Below are 20,913 nucleotides of genomic sequence, written 5' to 3'. Positions count from 1 at the left end.
ATTCCACAATGAAGAGAAATTAATATTGATTGGTCTAAAGTTAATACAGCTTACAGTGTATAGTAACAAAGAACAAATAGAAAGGATTCAAATGTAATTTTCACACCAGAAAATTAAATTTACCTTCTGAGCTACTCTATATATACACCAAAGTCCTTCCACTACTAATGAAAGCCATCAAGAAACATCTTTCACAGCACAAAGTGACTTATGCTGTTTGCAAAAATATTTCCTATGTTTTAGAAAAAAAGAGCATGTTCATATCCAAACATCTAAATTTACCCATTGTATCCAACAGTCTTGATGGCTCCAAGGAGAGTGTGCAGATACCCAATGATTTCCCTCTGTCTTCCTGAAGAAATCAGATGTCTATTGTAATTTAAGATATACACCACAGCATTGTGAACAATCCAGGCTTCATTCAGTTGTTCTCCTATTTCAGCTGCACGCTGGAAGTTTTCCATAGCATACTGAGATAAGCAGTCTATCCATAAACTGTAAAATTAGAGTTTTTTGATTTGGGAAAACATTTTTAAATATAAAATTTAATTATCTAAATGTTGACATAGACAGATCTAATAGTTTTTAAGCTTGGAATACTAACTTCTAGTTTCAGAGAAGTAAATGCTAAATGAAAAAGAAAATCCACACTCCAGAATGAAAGCAAACAAAAGAAAAATTTTTTCAAACTATTTTCTTAGAACCTTTTTCTTTTACCATGAAAACCTACAAAAATAAAGAATATGGTGACAATGAATTTTACTAAGGAGAAATAGCTTCTGCAATTATCTGTGTCTGATAATAATGGTCTATCAGAGTTCCTGGGTCTTGACACATATTAAGGAAAATCACCTGTATGTTTTCCATTCTGGATCATTTTCCAGAAGATATGAAACATCTCCTGGATGATCCTGGTTTGTGTCTTCTGGAGGTACAGCACGATCATTCAGTTCAACTCCCTGCAATCTTAATAAATGAACAGTTGCCTGGAAAGACACAGAGAAATAAATTATCTACAGAGGTTATCACTGTGAAAACAGACTATGACTCAGTATAGAAGTTACCTCTCCAAAAATTAGAAAATACAAAATACTTTTTCAGATGTTGTACAGGTATGTACAACTATATGAAATATAATACAAAATACTTCATAATCTTAAAATTGTCTACAGTCAATTTTACTAAATAATGACATTGAGAAAAAAACCCATATTTTATGTATATAATTTTTTTTAATCATGCTGGAACTTTAGGGATCCAGAAATATAATGTCACATGTCAAACATTTAAAGTAGAATCTCTTGTAAAAAAGTGTTATCACGACCTGCAGTGAAACTATTGCTATAGTTATGTTCACACAGTATTTTGACAAGATGCTTCATGAAACTACTTCATCCTCTAGTTCCTAGGGAGACAGACAATAACTAAACTCATAATACCAGTGCTTTAAGATGTATGCATAAAATTATACATAAAACAAAACTAAATGAAACAAATATGAATGACAGTTGTGTAATTTATTTACCTCTGCATTAATGAATCTTATTTCTGCTAGTATTCTGAGTGAATCTGTTTCTAAAGAGAAGGAATTAGCAGGTAGCAATGATTCTCCTGAGGTGTCACCTTGACCATTAACCATCATAGCTGCACCAGCTTTGCTCTTCCGTGCTAAAAATAAATAAATAACACCATTATTTATTTTCATGCAAATCATTACCCTCAATTTACAATTTACAAATCCCCACACATTCTTAAATCCCCAAGGAAGAGTTAGTAAGAAAATACTTTAAATTATTTCACATAATTAATTTTTCTCATTAGTACCATTTATTGCATTCAAAGCCTGTTCTTAGGCAGTGCTGAGACATTGGTTACCTGTGATTTTTGTTGCATTTGTGCATAAACTTCAATATTTGCAGCAAATAACTTGCTCCAGTCATTAAGTGCACACTGAAATTACATTAGTGTGAATAGACCCCATGGCCTCTAGTTAATTATTGCATTCATGGAAATGGAGTACTGAAACTTCTGTAGTGGCTGAAGTCTTTGTGTGTTTAAACCATGGACCGGGCTGACTTTCTGGTAACTCACACATCAGTAAAGAGAAAATAAGCAGTATTTTTCTTTGCTTTAATAACAAAGAGAAAGGACTCAGTTATTTGAATATAAACACAGAGTTTGTAAGAACACACCAGTTTCTATTGATGATGCTTTTGGTGCATGGTTGCCTTCAGTTTCTGGTAAGAACTTATTTTTTCCCTTTAGTTTGGAAAAAGAGTTGAAAGATTAAACATAGTTAGTCTGGAAATGCAAAACTTGTGAAAGAAAACAGGCAAATTCACGCCCTATTTTAAGCAGACATTGGAAGCAATCTAAAGAAAGGTGACCATTAGAGAATGTACCTGTTTTCTTAATACAGGTAGATACACTTCATACAAGTGCTTTCCTGCAGCATTGGTGAAACATTTCTGAAGGCAGAGTATGGCTGCAATAAAAAATGTATTGACTGATATCTAGATTTGGAAGTAGAAAGAATATTCCATGTATGCCAACAGACAGTGACAGACAAGGTGCTCATGGAACTTTGGGAATGGGAAGAAAGAAAACAGAATTGTCTGACTCCTTCAAGTAGCTCCAGTAAATAAGGAAAAAGTTCCTCTTACAACATTCAAAATAAATTGTTCACTTACTTTTTTTAGGCTTTAATATCTTCCTAAACAAGTTATCTTCATACAAGAGGCAGAATCTACATGCTGCACGGCACACATCCCAGACTTCCTGCTTACGTGCAACTTTTGCCAAATCTGCCCAAAGTATAATTCTACCAAAGAAAAAACACAACATTAATTTATAAGCAAGATTATCTTTCGCAGTTCAGGATCGAGAAAAAAATCATGTCAATAATGACGGCTAGCATGAAAAAACAATTAAATCTACTCAAAATTAATAAATGTAAGTCTTCTTGTCAGTAGCAAAGAAAACATTATTAATTTATTAATCGAAAAGAATCTCCTCAGCATATCAAGAGTGAGACAAAATTCTTGTTTTGGATGGTAACTATACTGAACTTTCAAATGTGTGTGACGACCCTAATGTTCTCTCTTAGAAAGTAAACTAAATACTTAAAAATGGATGTTGAGAATTTAAAAATACGTCTTGAAAACAAGTTTGGGTTCAAAATATTTTAGAAAACAAAAGACTTTAAATTTCATCACAGGAATTTTTAGTGCAGCAAAAAAGGAGACACCTCCTTTTACATAAAGAATGACAAAATGATAATTGTCAAAATGGAACCTGACATTTTTCTACAGGTTAATCTGACTTTCAGAATGCAAAACTTAATCTTTCACCAAAAAAGTTGTATCATATGGTGTGGTACAAGGACCCAAAAGGACGGGACACTTCCAAGTTTCAACTGCACATCAAGGACAAGCTTTATTCAACTCATCCTTCTTTGTGCTGAGCTTCTATCAACAGACCAAGTGAGTTAGGTGCATGTGAGAGCAGATTAGGAACAGGGAAAGAACACAGTTCTGCACAGCATGGGAACATAACAGAGCTTGTCAGGAATTAAACACACACTTCAATGCTTTTCTAGGGCTGATTCAATGACTCAGCCTCTTCCAAGGTACCATCCAGAAACTGAAGCTCTGCAATAGAAACTTTCCCCTCAGACACTTCTACACAAGACAAAAGAGACACTTCTGGCCTGCAGTAATTACCTCTCTCTGACATTTTCATTTCTTGAGTGTTTCAAATGCTCATCAACTTTCCCCACACTCTTAGTGTGATGCTGGGCTTTTGCACAGAGGAAGCTTATTTGACTCATACTTTTACCTGAGGAAACTTTGCAAAGAAATAAGAATTTAAAGTAGTTCTTAAATAAAAGAGATTAAAAAATCCACATGAAGGGCAAGCAATTTCAGTCACAATTACTTGGTGAAACATTCAAAATCAAGCCCTTTTCTCATTCCTTCAAGCTTTCCCCAAACCAACCAACCAACATGAAAAGATCCATATCCCACCAGCACCTACTCTGCTTTTTTCTAGATCTTCACATGTAGTTGTCCCACCCAAAAACTGATCTATGTTTGTTTGACCCCAAATATTTGAAGTACACCTCTTTTCTGACAGGACATATAGTGCTCTAGTACATTAAAAGTACTTCTGACTTTAAAATACACATATAAACAGGTTCACTTACAGCAACAAGAGGAAGGCACAGTGTCTTACTGTTCTTGCTAAATATCTTTTGCAATGCATGTCCAGCATGTGATACCTCTGTGACACCTCTGTGCTATCCAGCTATGCACAGAGCACTGACACAACCTGTCCAGTATAATGCACAGTGACAGCAATATCATGCTGGAAATAATATCAGGTTGGAAAGAATTATGGATTGAAGAAGGACATTGTTCTCTGGATCTGTGGGTACTGCTCTCACTAAATTAGCCAATCGTATACGGCAAAATAGAATGAAAGGGTTTTATGCAACTGAAAAAACCCACTACAAATCTGATGTCCTGTCCTATGTGCATTTTAATAATAGAGTTGCATATATATTTTCTTACTCCTTCAATAAACATGTGTGAGCTTGTTGCAATTTAAGCGTCATGGAAAAAGCAAAAAACTCACTGCTTAGATGACAGCCTCACGAAAAAATGAAATTTTTCACAACAAAATTTTATAAAGTCTTGTGTCAAATGAAGTCCTATGATAGTTCTAATGTTGTAATAATCTCACTCATTTTAATGACTCATCTTGGAAGGCTAATGTGTACTAAGATGTATTCTCAGGAACTTCAGAAGTAATTTTACAGTTGTCAACTGAAACTTTAAAAGCAAGGAGACTTGCATGCTTAAAATCCTCTTAATTTCACAAATAAAATGCATTTTTTCTCTTTAAATCATGCATGAAAATGGCATCGTTTTCACATACTAAAAAGGACTGCACAGAGTGGAACAGCTGATCTGTAAATAAGACTCTGGCTTGTAAGTGATCAGTTGATCAAGTTTGAAATGGGGATGTGGAGGGTCAACGTTGTTGGCCTGGCTGAGCAGGTGGCATGAGAGAAATGCAAGGTCTTCCATGGAATAAACAGACTCCTTTGGGAGCTACAGGATTCCTCCTATAGCACTTCCTACACAATCTCTACCATGGGATCACACCAGGTACACTCCAAGTTAGTGACATTAGTCACACACTTGCTTTATTACCACAATAAGAAAAAAACACTTCAAGCAGTCTGGAAAGTCTCCAACCACAGGCTGTATAGTCACAAACCAAAGCTGTGTGAGGCACAAGGAACATGCCTATTTGTGTTCAGTGTTTTAGAAGGTAAATAATGAATTGGTGCCTCAATCTCTGTACAGAACTCGAGCTCTCAAAAGCAAGATTTTAGAATAGAAAGACAAGTATAATATAGAATGAACACACAAAGTAATTAACACAGAGTATTATGGGGTGAAACTTCTGAAAACACCACTTAAAAATGACCTTGAATAAGAACATCAGGAGTTGCTCATAGTGAAAATAAACTAGAACTACTTCCAGCCCACTACAGCACAACAGGAAGGTTTAGACAAATCTGGAGGGCAAAACAACACCTTTTCCAGTATCACAGTACAACTTTTAGATCCCTAATAATATTGATAGGAACTGTGCCACAGAATTCAGCAGAACTGTCACTTCATCTGCACTGCAACACTCTCTTATGTTGCATTAGATGCTGTGTCCAGCCTTTAAGAGTGTGCAAAGCAGACAAGGTGCAGTAACTTTTAGTCACAGAAATGAACTTTACCTTTAGCTTCATTTTCACTGTCAAGGACTATTCGAAATGTATCAGGAGCCAATGCAAGACCTGCATTTACCAGAAGGGATCTCTTTTTCCTCACATCGTCCTTTTGTTTTCCCCTTTTAGCCTATGGAAAGAAAAGAACTCATTGTTATAAGGCTCATTTTATATTCCAGCTACACCTTATTTACTAAACAGAATGCAGATCATATAACTTGCTACTACCAAAAAAATACCTTTAGCAATTGTGTATCCTCATGTATCTTAAACATCATTCTGCAGTATTATTGTCATTGAAAGTGACTGTGAAACTTCTGTTTTGATATTCAATACACCAAGGATAATTTAATATGAAGTACCGTTCGTGTTGCCCATGCAACCTTACAGTATATTCCTCAGTATATAACCTGTCATTATGTTATACCTTCTTAAACAAAGAACAGTATTTATTTACAAATCAACAGTAACACATCCATAGTGCAATAACAAGGAGTTGCTACTAAATATAAAAAAATTCTTGGTCTTCTTAGAATGAGTCCAAGTCAGAGGAGGTGTAAGTGCTTTTTTCAAAGTAACACTTAAACAGAGTAAGCTTGCATGGAAAAGCATTAAAAGCAGACAAAAAAATCTGTTGCCAGCATGATTTTTGTTCAGGTGCTGAGGCAGCACAACAGAATTAGATGCAGTAACTCTTGACAATGACTACACTTTGTCTTTACATTATATTATTTAGCAGCATTTGTAAGTGTCACGTAATACTGATTTATCCTGAAGCCAGCCAGGATGTTTAGCTATTTGGACACTGCTCTCCTCATTAAATAAAACACTGTTTCATGCAATGAAATCCTAATTGCTGACAATTGCTAATAAGCTTCTTTTTTGCTGATATTTTTGCTAATTAACAACTCCCTCCCTCCCCCCAATAAATAAGTTTTTAATGTATCTGGGAAAAAATCCTCTATCACAACCTTCAGGCTGTGAAGCAGCATGACCACTTCAATGACGATTTGCTGAACGCAAGCCAATGCTGGCTCTACTAATACCCAGTTCTACTGAACAGCTGGCTCTCCTCTGCTGGAATTTAATAAACAAATCTGTTCCAGCTACAGCCCTTGTTCATCCTGATTACCTGTTCAATCATCACTCCCGCCCGGTCCTCCTGACGCTCAGGTGCCTGGTACAGCACCGTGCACCAATGAACGCGGTTCAAAGTCAGTCTCAGATGTTCTTGGTACTGCCCACTGCTGTCCACCTGAATAGCTTTTTGCAAATGTCCCACAGCAGCCTCCAGTCTATCCCCATCTTCTTCAATACGAGCTATTTCCATGTGAACTTGGCAACGCAACAACATCAACGCGCTGTGGAACACAAATTTAAGTGTAAACCGTCAAAATGAGGCACACTAAAATTCTTAGACATAGAACTCACAAAAAGGTGAAACTCAATAATTAAAAGCAACTATAGTACGAAAATTGATGCTCCCTTTATAACTGACTTGTTTCTTTCATTTTCACTATCATGCTCACACCACTCCCATGAAACCAGCATGTGTTCCCCAAAACCTGCACATTCCCCAGCCTCAGGTACACTGGGCTCCCTATCCATCACCTGCTCCAGGAGCTCAGAGCTCTACATGCTACTTTAGATTATTTTCAGGGAGAAAAAAAAAATGAGATAAATGAAAGCGATGTCATGAGAAAGAGAAAAGGAGAAAGGTTTTCAAGCCTATCAAACATCTGCCACAGAACTCATTTATGGCCACATCAGAGCCCATCTGACTGAGCAAGTCTGGCCCTTCTCCTGTGGGCCAAAGTAGCTACAATTAATGCTGCAATCCAACTGAAAATTAGGACAGGCAAATTAATAGGGGTAAGTGATTTCATTCAATCTCTAGTACAGTACCACGTCAGAGCTGAGGTTGAGTCAACTGGATTGCTATGAATACACAAGGTAACAACGGCCAAAACTATGACCCCAAAAAACCTAACCTGCAAGCTTTTAGACAAAAATGGTCATTACTGACATTGAGTATAAATATCAAAGTTGCCTATGCTGATCTGGCACTCTTTATACAAGAAGCCTAAAAATGCTTGTACAGTACAGTAATACCGCTTTTACACAAGTGTGTTTCCACTTCTTCAGGCTTCTATTTCCTCTTTATGCACCTAAAAAAATGACATTTTAGAAACACTGAAAATAGATTCCTCACCTTCCTCTGCAATACTTCCATCAGAAACCACCTCCCTTCCTGCTCAAGTGGCAGATTGTGTCAATTGTAACTCACTTCACTACAGGAGTTCTGATCTCTGCTCTTAGCAGTCAGCCTATGCACAGGTCCAAACTCAACTAAGTACCACATAGTAAGGTCTATTTGTTTGACTCAATAAACAAAAGTGAAAATACTTAGGTGCTTAAGGTTAAGTACAGCATAGTAGCAAACAGAAGAACATACTTGAAAAAAATACAAGATTTTCTTAATACAGTAGCTTTTTCAATTAAAAAGTACCATGAAAGATGCAAAAGTAGTATCTTGCAAGAAGTGTCTTATTTGATATGTAATACCAGAAGCCATGATGCTTTTTTTAAAACTAATTCTTTAATTTTATGTTCTTAGCCAACAAAAGTGATGTTAATACAAGAATCTAAACCACAGTCCAACACATGCACTCATACTGCAGCTTTGGAATTTTCTCACAAAATTCTGATTAACTAGAGTATTATTCAGTTCCTAAAGTATTTCAATATTTGCTGCAGGTCATTAAACAGTGCGACATTTTGCCTGCAAGGAACCTGTATTTCAGTGATCAATGGGGAATTGTATACAACATGCAGACATGCATTTATTACAAGTGAATGGATAATTCTCAAAGATGCTTATTATCAGAGAACTTGAGCTTTTAAATGCGTTTGATGCTGAGACCTTCCAAAGTAACAAATAAAAAAGTGCACAGCCTGGAAAATTACCTGTCAATCTCTTCAAGGGCATCAGCAACTGAGATCAAGGGCTTTCGCACGTGTTGGTGCAAGTTGTGCTGTAGCAGTGGCAAGCACAGATTCCACTGGGTTGCACAAACAACCTGAATCCCATTAGGATCTCCCAACTGAACTGCACGTTTTAAGCTTAAGTCAAGATTTTTTATCAATTCCAGCTGACCCTGGCATAAACGAAAAATTAATTAGCATATACCGCATTTAACAACTACAACTTCTTACATCTTCCTCCAAATTTTAACCTTTGGGCTATTTTCAGTAGAAAACAGTCCCTCAGCCAGCAGACTTTGGAAACTTTTTTTTTAATAATTCCTTTAATAAAAGCTTATTTTGTAAATACGTATTGATAACTAAGGAATGTTTCTTTTAGGTACTCCAGGCTGCCATTATATATTTCAGGCAGAAGTCTGCCAGCTATTCCCCTTCCTTATGATAAATAGAAATTGATAATTGTGAATATTTGTGAATTCAGAAGGCTTAACTTTTTGTTTCTTCATACTAAGGTATCAACTTTGCACAGGAGAGGAAAAAAGTAATATTATGAACAGGATTTGCCACATTGTCAATTAAATTTGGTTAATTTCATTAAATCTAAAAGCAAATCCTTACCTACATTAACAGACATGTGCCATTTATTACGTTAGTTTTAGAGGTATGCAATTAAAAACAAACAAACAAACAAAAAAACCTCTCCAACTGCAGACACCACAGCCCAGAATTTTAGAAATACCTAAATATCCTATTTTACATTTTAGCATTAGTAATGTTTCATATTATGAGGAATTACTGAACTTTTTCTTTTTTTCCAAAAGGTGAATGTAATTTCAACTCCAAAATGAGCACAGCCATAGATAGGAATAAGTTCATGCACTACCAGTTTCCATTAAATATATGCCTACTTCCCATTTTAGGAACTTTAGGTGACTTTAAGAGCTATTCTAAGATGTTCATTGTAGGCATTTCTCTAACACCACTGACAACATTGACACTTAGGCTTCTGCTTTTGATGGTCTGAATCATAACTGAGTCAACTGATCACAGAAATCTAAGAAAATCCCCCCCCCAGTGTAACAATTTATCAGGAATACTCTATTCCTCTGACATAAGAATTTGTATGAGACTGCCCATAACATGCAATCCCAGCTGAGATGGACTCGACAATCCTTAGTGGTCCCTTCCAACTCAAGATATTCTATGAAAACATCTCCCACAAAGGCAAAATACAAAAACATGAGAGGGTTGCCCTTCCATGCCTCAATGCTGCCATCTTTGCTCTCGGAAAGTTAGGAACCTCTACAGCCAGACAGAAGAGTTAAGGGAAGAATAAACAACTGTGGTTTATTTTTCCCTGTCTCTTTCTTGGTAGCCCAATCTAAAAGAATATAAAGTTTAAAAGAATTTCTGAGCAGTATAATGTAATTAAGACACACAGTCAAATGCAATTTTCCACATTTAACAAATTAAAACTTTTACTTTTCTCTCAAAGTTACTGCTAAAGAACATACCTCAACAACTCCTTTGGTGTAAGTCACAATTTTAGTGGCATTTTTTCTTCTTTCATATTCAAATTCCAGGCATTCTATTTCAATAAGTTTCCCTGGTTCCTATGAAGTATTAATACACAAAATGCTAATTTTAATAATTAAAAGGAAATATGATAAAGATGAAACCCATGAAATTACACTAACACAGCCCTGTACTTTCCTACTGAAAATCCCACTATACGAAATAATCAACTGAAACAATGCAAAGGAAGCAGAATTTATTTGAACAGCAGTTCTTTTTTTACTAAGGTGAGGCTGCAAAATAACTTTTAAATGGTCCATTGTCAGAGTTTTCAGTAAGAAAACCAGTGTATATCTGCTTTTTTCTATACTGTAATTTGATTTTAGTTCTAGTAAAATCATAAAATCTCAGAGCTGCTGGAGTTGGGAGGACCTTAAAGCTCATCTCGTCCCACCCCCTGCCACGAGCAGAGACATCTTCCACTAGCCCAGGTTGCTCCAAGCCCTGTTCGACCTGGCCTTGGACACTTCCAGGGATGGGGCAGCCACGGCTTCTCTGAGCAACCTGTGCCAGGGCCTCCCCACTCTCACAGGAAAGAATTGCTTCCCAGTATCTGATTTAAATCCACCCTCCGCCATTTGCTTAATAATGTTATTAAAAAGGTACATGCTTGGAATAAACAAGCACTAGTCAAGATAGAAAGGATTCAGCTTGATGGGGAGTGAAACATAGAAGCAAAAAAAGAGGCTAGACTTTCAACTCCTCAGGAGAGATCTGACTCTTAAATCATATAATTTCTATGTATGGATCATAGAAACATTTAAGATAAGTTTCGTTTGGTTTAAATGGGTGCAGTAGGGAAATTCAGACAGCATCTCCATTCCTCAATCATTACAATGTTATCAAATCACTCAGCATGACCTGTGTTAATTTAACATCCCTGTGATTGCAAAACAGTCAGGATTGTGGAAAACTGAGATGAACTCAGAACTGTCCCAGTCATGGTGTGACAAATACACAGAGGTGGAATTCATATCATGGCTGAGAAATTTGTCAGTGCTTGGCAAAAGCCAAGGAACTGGAACTTAGATCCAGATCTCTCTCACTCTGCTATGAAGGGGCTGCTGTCAAACCATGCTGGGCAATCTGAAGGTGGTCACTTAAAAGCACACCAACTCCAAGGGAGAAGGTTAAAATAGAAGCAAGGTTTCTCTACTGCTGCCACACAACAGATAATTGCTACTACTGTCTACACAAATACTCAAATCCTTGTCAATCTTTCATCTAGAGGATTTAAACACATCTTCCAGTGGAATGCTATGGATTTGTGTGTGATTTTAGACATGCAGGAAATGTTCAGAATAACAGGTCTGAATCAGATACCTGGAATAAAAAAAAAATTCAGTGAGGATAAACTTACCAGAAGCTCAAAGTAGGATCATTATAACAGAAATTTGAATTTAATTTCCAATCAAACTCTTGCGCAGGTAACATTTTAAAAATGTAAGCAAAAATCTACAGTTAGTATTTATTTGCCAAAATGAACTGCACTGCATATCATCCTGGTCTACCTACATCCTACCTTCTGACCTGGCATCTTCCCTCTAGCTTAGGAATAGATCACTTAGCCAAATAATTATTTATATTAATGAATATACAAATAATACACAGATGGACAGAAGATTCCAGAACCATCAGCACTATTTACTAAATATAAATATCAAAGGGGTGTGTGTATGTAATCAAAAATCCCCAAACCAGTGTAATTAATACTTACAGTAATCCCAGCACTTTTTAAATCGAGGATACATTGAGATGCCAACTCAGTGCAGTTTACTTTCAAAGAAAAATGAGCTAATTCCAGAATCAAAGGAACCCTTCAACAATAAAAAAACATCACTTCAGAGAATTTGATATTGCTCCTCCATGGAATTATAAAAACACTACTTAAAAGTAACTGTGAAATATATCTGAAAACCATGAAGTCATCTGAATATTACAGAACATGTGACTACGCCAGTAATGCTCACAGTTAACAAGGAAAAAGGAAAAAGTTTAAAGCTGACTACATGAAAAATACAAAAGTTCATCTGTTTATGATGAACATTTTTAATTAGCATATTCCTATGTAGTCTTGTACAAACAGTTCCTGAAGAAGACAAAAAATATAGAATTAAATGCATGCACGACAAAGATGGTGAAAGAACAAACTAAGATTGCAAGTAATTTTGGAAACACAATGCAGTGAACTGGCACACAAAGCAGTAAAATCCATCAGTCTGCTATCTAGGAACTAAGAACACAGACACACAGACAGAGACTGTGTTCTAACTGTCTGGGATAGGAGAAGTAATAAGATACCTGAATGTTTGTCAAAGATGATTTACCATTACAAGTAAAAATACAGTGTTACTTCCATATGCAACATCTGTGATATAACTACTAGAATAGAGGTCTCTATGTCAAACATGCTGAAGAACTGGGAAGGGCCTCAAGAAAAGCTAAAAATTAACTACAGTCTGAAAAGCACTTGTCAATTTTAAGGTCAATTTTAAGACCTTTGAAAAATCTCATTTCATTAACACGAAATGGTTACGGAAAGATTTAATCATATTACACAAAGCTGTATGGAAGAAGATACTTAATCCTGGGTTCTTTAGTAAAGTCTAATAGGGTTTTGTCTATTTTTAAGACGACCTACATGTTAAAGCAACACAAACTGTTGTAACCAACTTCCATGGGACTATGACAAGTAAAACTCACTTCACACTGAGAACAGATGCTGGAGGTACATCATATTGTTTCAAAAGTGCATATAAAGAATTCAGCTCTGTGATGGCATCACTTGGAAATTTATTTGTGTCCCACTGCCTGCAACATATTAGGAATTGGGTCAAAATTTTTCATGAGAAATATTATTGCATTCAAATTTTGAAATAACTCTAACTTCAGAATGGATAGCTCAGTCCAAGGGATCAGTAGGATACTTGGGTTTTGAAATATAAAAAAAAAAAGTTAGCAAAACCTACTTCAGTATGGCAAGTAAGCAACTCAGAGACAGCCAGATACAAAGCACTAAGAACATTCAAGCATAAGAATTAATCTTTCAGATTGTAAATTTTATTCCAGAACAAAAAAAACCTGGTGTGCAAAACTCCTTTCTTATAATGTCAGCATAAATTAATGCACTGTTAGTTAGAAAAGAATTAATGCTTCTAAAATGGGGAAATGTTGAGACATTGAAAAAAAATTACATGAGATTTTGTTATGAAGTCTAATTTTCAAAATTGTTTTATCCCTTTAAAATGTAAAGACTTCAAAAAGCATTATGCTTCCTGTCCTGTGATTTATGCATTATATTTCAGGTGTGATTTCTCCACTTCATCTTTACTTTCTTGCACATGACTTGTGTATGGAATGACAAGTCTGTTGGATATTAATGGAATTCTTTCTCCTGAGATAATCTGTCCAACACACTGCTCCCTACATCCCCAAAGAACTAGTTACCTTTTTAGCTGAGGCTGTTCTCCAGACAGGCCTGACAGTTACTACCCAAACTGTCATTGTAATTTTCCTTTTAAGAAACTAATCTTTGCAGTAGATTTTTCTACTGGCACGTGGGATACCAGAACCTGAACCTGCCTCTATAATATGCAGCATCAAAGAACAACCGGAAGGATACAATTTCATACTTACAATTTTAACATCTGCATTTTATAAATAACTAAAAAATGGGTGGAATCTTGTATGTCCTTCTCTACCTCAGAAATATCCATCAGTTTGTGATACACCTATAAAATAACAATTTAATTATTGACTAAATAAGCAACAATAGTGGAATAATCATTGACTAAGTGACTAATAAGTGAGAAACAACTTGACGGGGCTTACTGGGAGTTTAAAATATTTTTCAGCATTACCATTAGAGAAAATATTTGAGAGTATTTCTCTGGAACATTTTCCTTAATAAAGACTGCTGCAGTAGATGAAAACTCTTTTGCTTCTTCCAGTTTTGAAGCATCGAGGAAGCACTCGAGTAAATTTCTGTAGATCAAATAAATGCTTGTATTAAATATTTTTTAACATTTTCTGAAATAATTCTTATTTATATTTTTTCAACATGCTTTCTATTCAAGGTACCACTCCTAAATGCAGTACAAGCCATTAGCACTGACTCAGCATAGAAGAGATTCTCTAACTTCTACATTTTTGCTTCTCCCAGAGATATAGAGCTGTTAACACATATTTAGTGCAGATCATAAAAAGAATCTTGGAAAAGAAGGGTTTTTTTGTGAAAACTTTTCTCCACGAGATATCTGAAATTAAAAGGAGTAACTATTTAAAATTGTAGGAGAATTTCTCTAAGATTCTCCCTTAACTATGGGAAAGGCCAGTATGTCAAAGTCATCTAGTAAAAAAAATTATTCATATTGGAAACTGGAACTGGATTTTCAATACTTTATCTTATTTAACTGAGAAAGAGCCTTTGATTCCATGAAATAAATTAACAATAAAAATGATAATCATAATAAAAAATATTTTAAAAAATAAATACAAATGTAAGAAAAATAAATGCAACCATTAGTTTTATAACACAAACACATTGTGTGCACTTGCTTGTTCTTATCAACACCTCAGCAAGAGTATGTTTAGTATCAAAAAACTGCATGCATGGTATTCTACATGGTCCTTAGCATACCCCTTGGAATGTTTTTGTTACTCAATTTTTTATTTCCCTCCAGTTTCAGCTTATAAAGAAAATGCTGCACAGCAATAAACCATAAGTCACAGACTAAAAAACTAGAAAAGATCAAAAAGAGAAAGGGAAAAGGGAAGAACTATGGTAGAAGTGTAAGAGGAACTGGAAATGGTCTGTAGAATAGCAGACCAAAACATCTCTGAGAAAAGCTTGTGGGACCTTGAAAAATTACATGGACACTCCTCATTTTGCACATAAAACTCTCTCTCTCAGGAGAGTTATCTCAAAGTTTATGCTCCAGCTTTGCTCAAGAAATGTGAGAATGGTAATACATTGATAGTGATACACCATTTATTTCCAATTACTACGAATGACTCAAATACTACATCCAAAATGACTGTGCTACTTCAAATCAGATCCAGGGCGAAGCTGTCTCTGCCACTAAAATTTTAACCTCAAGTTAAATATTAAAATGAAGCATTTTTTATGTTGAGTACATTCATGTTTGTTTAAAAAGTTATGAATTAAGCTTTCCACAATAAATGTATCTACAACATTACCAAAAAAATACACCTTAGTAAAGACCACCTCAGGTGGCAGCCACATGTCTAAGAGGACTACAGAATGCCCATATGAGAAAATATAATTAAACTTACATCATCAGTTCTGCTCTCCATTCATTGTCTTGCTCTTCAATTTGGTTTAATGCTGTAACAATCTGAGAAAGGCTGGGAATAAGGCGATTGCGAAATCCAGGCTTAAGAAATGGCCTCACAAGTTGCCAATAAAGAACTGAGGCATTATATATCAAAAAATGATATCTGAAAAATAAGAATCAAAAATTTAGTATTTCGTGGACTTGAATAAACATAAAATTACAGCTTTTTAAGACACTTCAAAGAAGTAAAAATCGGAACTTTTCATTAGAGCCAATCCTGATCAATAACTGAGAAGACAAGTACAGCACAAGAATATGGTAACTCTTGCAACTACGCTCTACTCAATAATACTACTTAAAAATCAGCTAGCAGGGTGCTCTCACTCTACAGAGCGTAAGCACAAAAGCATAAGAAATGCTGAGATGTCTACCAGCCTTACACAGCATTATTCATCCTGTCCATTTAAGAGTTCAGTATTCTTGTGTTGTTACAGCAGTTACAGAAGTTACAAAATGGAAGGAAAAATCTAGAGAAAAAACCCAAACAACACAACTCGAGGTTACCTACTGAAAACCTGAGACAAACAACTGAAAATCTAAATCAGTAACATTTCCTGGGATTTAGAGTTAACCCATCAGTAGGGCCTACCTTCTATCGTGGCTGGCAAAATCTATTGCCTTCATAAAAAACAGCACAAACTTTTCAAACTCCTCCTAGAACAGAACAAAATGAAAGCTAATGCAATTTGAATATGGCTTTTATAAATCAGTACATTATTTTCCTATTTTAATACGTTCACATCTCACAAATTTTATTTTCAGACTAATCTCAGCTAAAACATACTGTCATAGGAGCTTGCTGCCATAGAAACAGAATAACCAGAAACTGGTTGCATTTTCTGTTACTATGTTTTCCTGATTTCAAATTTTAAAACTGTATTTTCAGTTTATTTCATTTCTGCCAAACACTAACTATCAGGACTGAAATTTTCCAGAACTGCAAAGCTGTATACTTTTTAAGCTTTCAGCAAAGAAAGTCAGAGACATTCGAGAGCAGATCCAGGGAGGGGGGAGGAAGAAGTTATATTGGTTTGTCCCATTAAAAAAACCTGAGGTATTTTCTTCAAAATAGCTCCAACAAGACACCTGAAACATTATGTCGGGGTGCTCTCCTATGGGGAAAGACTGAGAGAGCTGGGACTGCTGAGCCTGAAGAAGGCAGCTCAGGAGAGATCTTATCAGTATGTACAAATTCTGAAGGGAGGGTGTAAAGAAGATGGATGAGATAGTCAACAGGGATTTTTGAAAGTCTAGGAGAAAGATTCAGTGGAAATGGCAAAGCGGAGGTGGAACTGGGTGAGCAGGAAGGGGATGACAGCAGAGGAGTTGAGAGTTTGAGAGTAACTAAACTCTCAAAGAGAGCTGGAACTGACTTTCTGGGCTCTGGGATGGCATAAGAGGGGTACTGACCAATAAATGGAAACTACACAGATAAAGAGAAAACCAGAAAAAAGAGCCTGAGATGAAATATATACCAAAGTAGAGAAATTGCACTTGGCCCCTAAGAGCAAAAATATCTTAAATTTAAGAACATCTTATAATTAAGACCATAAGCATCTTAATCAACTAAGAAGGATTGCTTGGGTTGGAAACCAAAATAAGGACAAATTTATCTTCACTAAGTGAATCATGATTACTAGTCATACAGTAGGAGATGTTGCACCACTCCTATTTTCATAAATTATCTAGAACACAGCAGCGAAAAAACTTTCCAACTGATGCAAAGTGTATCACTTTTCAAATGTGCATGAAGTTTCAAAGGGACGGTTGAACAGTTGTTCTGCCCATGTGCTCTGAGAAGAAACTAAGTATAGATGACAGGGAAAAGATTCTAGTTCGAAAGTTAATTCAAGTTTATTCAAAGAAACTACTGCAACATCTGTAAGGGAAACTTGTGAATACAACACTAACTTCGAGCTACAAAGATGGTGAAGGGCCCGGAGGAGAAGCCATATGAGGAGCAGCTGAGGACACTTGGTCTGCTCAGCCTGGAGAAGAGGAGATTGAGGTCAGACCCTATCCGGGTCTGCGGCTTCCTCACAAAGGGCAGCAGAGGAGCAGCAGCAACCTCTGCTCCCAGTGAGCAGTGACAAGACCCAGGGAACTGCTGGAGCTGTGCCAGGGGAGGGTTAGGGTGGATTTCAGGAAAAGGTTCTTCCCCCAGAGGGTGGTTGGGCACTGAACAGGTTCCCCAGTGCCATGGTCACGGCCCTAAGACTGACAGAGCTCAAGGTGCATTTGGACAATGCTCTCAGGGACAGGGTGGGATCGTTGGGGTGTCTGGTGCAGGGCCAGGAGTTGGACTGCATGATCCTTGTGGGTCCCCTCTCACTCAAGATACTCCATGATTCTAAACATCTGTTAAGGCCATTTGCAGTGGTCAGATACCATTAACAGATTATCAAAGCTAACTGACCACAGTACAAGGACAAGCGAAATACTGAAGACATAAAAGAGATCCCACTCCATTTTAAAATCAGCAGGAGGTAAACACTTACGGACATGGTATCACCTAAAAGCAACACACAGACGCAGAAGTATCCTGCTGAGTTGCTACCACCTCTTACTACAAAAAGCCACATCCAAAGTACTACATGGAAACACTACTGATGAGTGCTAGAAGCACACTGCCACAGAAAGTAACCTCTCTCCTTTAGCCCTCCAGTTCCCACAAGCCCATGAAATGCTTCCTGAATAAAACTGGTAATCACTTTAAGAGTTACAGCTAAATTCGGTCTGAAAGTATCACATTTAAGTAAAAAATGAAAAGGTTGACTTCAAAACAATCAACTGCTTGAAAACTTTTGCAAGCATTCCTTTTTATTGTCCTCCCCAAAATATTTGAAATATTAGTCTAATTCAGCTGGTTTTGTTTACTCACAAATTACTCAATATGTTTTCCTCTTATTTTTCCCACAGTTCCAATTATCTTTGTGTATTTAAAATAGCTGAAAGCAAGACATTAAAACCTAGGAATAAATACTTCTAAAAACTGGTTCAATATAAAGCGACCTTTACAATTTCTCACCAAATTATCTGTAGAGTGTAGAGCATGCAACTGGCCTTGGCACAAATAGGCTCTGCCAAGAAACTGGTTCACAGGAAATCTTGCTTTAAAATACATCTGTAGACAGTCACTGCTCATTTCTGGATATCCCATCTAAGACCCCAAAAAAAGCATTTTAATATTTAAAAAATGCAACAAACAATTAAGAACTGTTAGCTTTTAAAAATGCATGCCTAATCAAGGGGTAACATCCAGCTGCATACCAGCATGCAAGCAATATTACACAAAGATGCAGACTTGTACCGGCTGTGGTACAAGCCCATTAAAATTGACTAAAATTTGAAGGCATATTTTTGTCATTTTTTATGAAAAGATAGCTTCCTTATTTAACAAAACTCCTCACTCAGTCACATAACTGCTTACAGTATTCAAAAAATGTCTCTTTTTTAACACAATTATTAATAGACAAAATTCTTAACAGAATTTTTTTTTAAGTATGGATATTAGCTGACAGGATTTTGTATGGATGTCAATTTTCAGACCACAGAATTTGATTGGATTGCAGCCTGGGGAAAAAAAAAAAGATTCATAATTAGAATGGTGCAGAATCTTCCTTCTTTCGGCTGGTAGGGTCTGTTCACAGACACATTTCCTTCAGTCATAACCAAACTGCTAACTTCAAGTTTTCCATCACAAGAAAAAACAGGCATGGCAAACTATTTTATATATGCTATGGTATACCTGCCATATTTTGGCCCAATTGAAAACTTCACAAACCGCAGTTTGATGACTGACTATAAAAAAGTGATAATTCAGAGGCTGAGTTTTAAGGGAAAATGTATGTTTAAACAATTGCTCTCCAAAACCAGAAGAGCATAATACTTCCCTCAGGCATTTCTGGGATTGTTTTTGAGGCAGTAGCTTTAACAACTGTAAATACAGTACATCATATACATATTTTTATTCAATACAGACACATTGTCTAAATTACAAACCTGAAGTGCTTGTTCAGCACATAAAACATACAAGTCAGTGCTGAAGTTATCTGAGTCAAGTGCAGATTTTCCTTCACTGGCTGATTTGATCAAGTCATAAGCATCCTTCAAAGCCTGAACATCTGCAATATGTAAGGAATAAAGAATTTATTCTTCAAGGTGGATTGACTGACTTGATTGCATTCAAATGAGCTATGTGATATCCTGTCTTTCCTTCACAGAAATAAATTAAGAATATTTAAGAAAAATAATATCAAACACATGTTGTTCAAAGTCAGACATGATTCTAAGATGAAGCACTAATAAGTCTTTTGCTATTTAGAATCACTAACATTAGCACACTAGAAAGTTAATTACTTGGAATCCCTAGTTCACAATTCCATAAACTCAGCAGTTTGATTTCTGTTGGCACAAAAATCCTTAAAGCTGTTCTGTGGAGTGAACTTGACTGGACGAATACCAGATCTTCCAGAAAAAACACTACAGCACGCACTTCTTTGCATAGCCAAGCAGCATGCTTAAAGCATTCGGAGAAAGAACGCTTTCTCCACATACACAGTTTAATTACAAAACAAGTTAGGACCAAGCCGTTTAAAGCGTGACGTTTCCTTTATTTAAAGACGGGCACAAGGTGGCAGCCGCCGGCCGCCCGCTCACCTGGGCCGCGCTCTGCGGCGCGGAGCCGCTCCCTGACGGCGGGCTCCGCCATCGCAACCGCCCCAGGCTTCACCCCGCGGGAGCGGGGCCTTTCCGAGGAGCCCTTCCGAGCGCTGGCCCGGGCAGCCGAGGGGACTGCCTGTGAGCTGTGCCCGCCGGAGGGCCGCCCCCGGCCGCTCCAGCTCCCGGCTCCCACAACACACGAGTATCCCGGCAGCGCTCCCACAGAACACACACGAGTATCCCGGCAGCGCTCCCACAACACACGAGTATCCCGGCAGCGCTCCCACAGCAGGGGCGCGCACCTCCCGCCCCTCTGGCCTCGCCAGCCCCCGCGGCTCCGGCCCCAGGCGGGGAAGCTGAGGCCGGGTCCGCCCCGGTGCCGGTGCGGAACCACCGCGGAGGGCGCGGGCTCGGGCCCGTGGGTGACACCGGTAACGACTGGTGGCTTCCTGGGGATGGAAGCAGCGCAAAGAAATGCTCTCATCGGCAACTTTTGTAACGAGAATAGTACAGGTGTCAAAGGAACCATTGGTTTGCTCCATG

The 20,913-nt window shown here is 37.1% G+C and overlaps 1 protein-coding gene across 5 annotated transcripts in view; it reads right to left on the bottom strand.

The window, feature by feature from the left end:
* Positions 1-20,709, bottom strand: part of CFAP46 (cilia and flagella associated protein 46) — a 64,973-nt gene extending 44,264 nt beyond the window's left edge. For 4 of the 5 annotated variants that reach the window (XM_039378930.1, XM_039378932.1, XM_027746336.2 and 1 more), the window contains exons 1-18: positions 20,368-20,709; positions 19,711-19,832; positions 18,737-18,868; positions 16,298-16,362; positions 15,647-15,811; positions 14,212-14,335; positions 13,988-14,082; positions 13,055-13,162; positions 12,069-12,168; positions 10,291-10,389; positions 8,759-8,949; positions 6,924-7,152; positions 5,801-5,921; positions 3,723-3,846; positions 2,691-2,821; positions 1,526-1,668; positions 853-986; positions 283-495 (exon numbers count right to left, since the gene is read on the bottom strand). In XM_039378930.1, coding sequence (XP_039234864.1) covers positions 283-495; positions 853-986; positions 1,526-1,668; positions 2,691-2,821; positions 3,723-3,846; positions 5,801-5,921; positions 6,924-7,152; positions 8,759-8,949; positions 10,291-10,389; positions 12,069-12,168; positions 13,055-13,162; positions 13,988-14,082; positions 14,212-14,335; positions 15,647-15,811; positions 16,298-16,362; positions 18,737-18,868; positions 19,711-19,832; positions 20,368-20,419 — 2,348 coding nt within the window. In that variant the 5' untranslated portion in view covers positions 20,420-20,709. Of the gene's footprint in view, positions 1-282; positions 496-852; positions 987-1,525; positions 1,669-2,690; positions 2,822-3,722; positions 3,847-5,800; positions 5,922-6,923; positions 7,153-7,903; positions 7,943-8,758; positions 8,950-10,290; positions 10,390-12,068; positions 12,169-13,054; positions 13,163-13,987; positions 14,083-14,211; positions 14,336-15,646; positions 15,812-16,297; positions 16,363-18,736; positions 18,869-19,710; positions 19,833-20,367 lie in introns of those variants that run through there. The other variant, XM_039378933.1, reaches the window with a different exon arrangement.
* Positions 20,710-20,913: the final 204 nt, after the last annotated feature.

The sequence above is a fragment of the Pipra filicauda genome, unplaced genomic scaffold, assembly GCF_003945595.2.
Source record: "Pipra filicauda isolate LSUMZ 115617 unplaced genomic scaffold, ASM394559v2 scaffold150_size2825430_pilon, whole genome shotgun sequence".
Classification (NCBI taxonomy): Eukaryota; Metazoa; Chordata; class Aves; order Passeriformes; family Pipridae; genus Pipra; species Pipra filicauda.
Note: the sequence above shows the minus strand (reverse complement) of the source record. Positions and strands in the feature narration are given on the sequence as shown.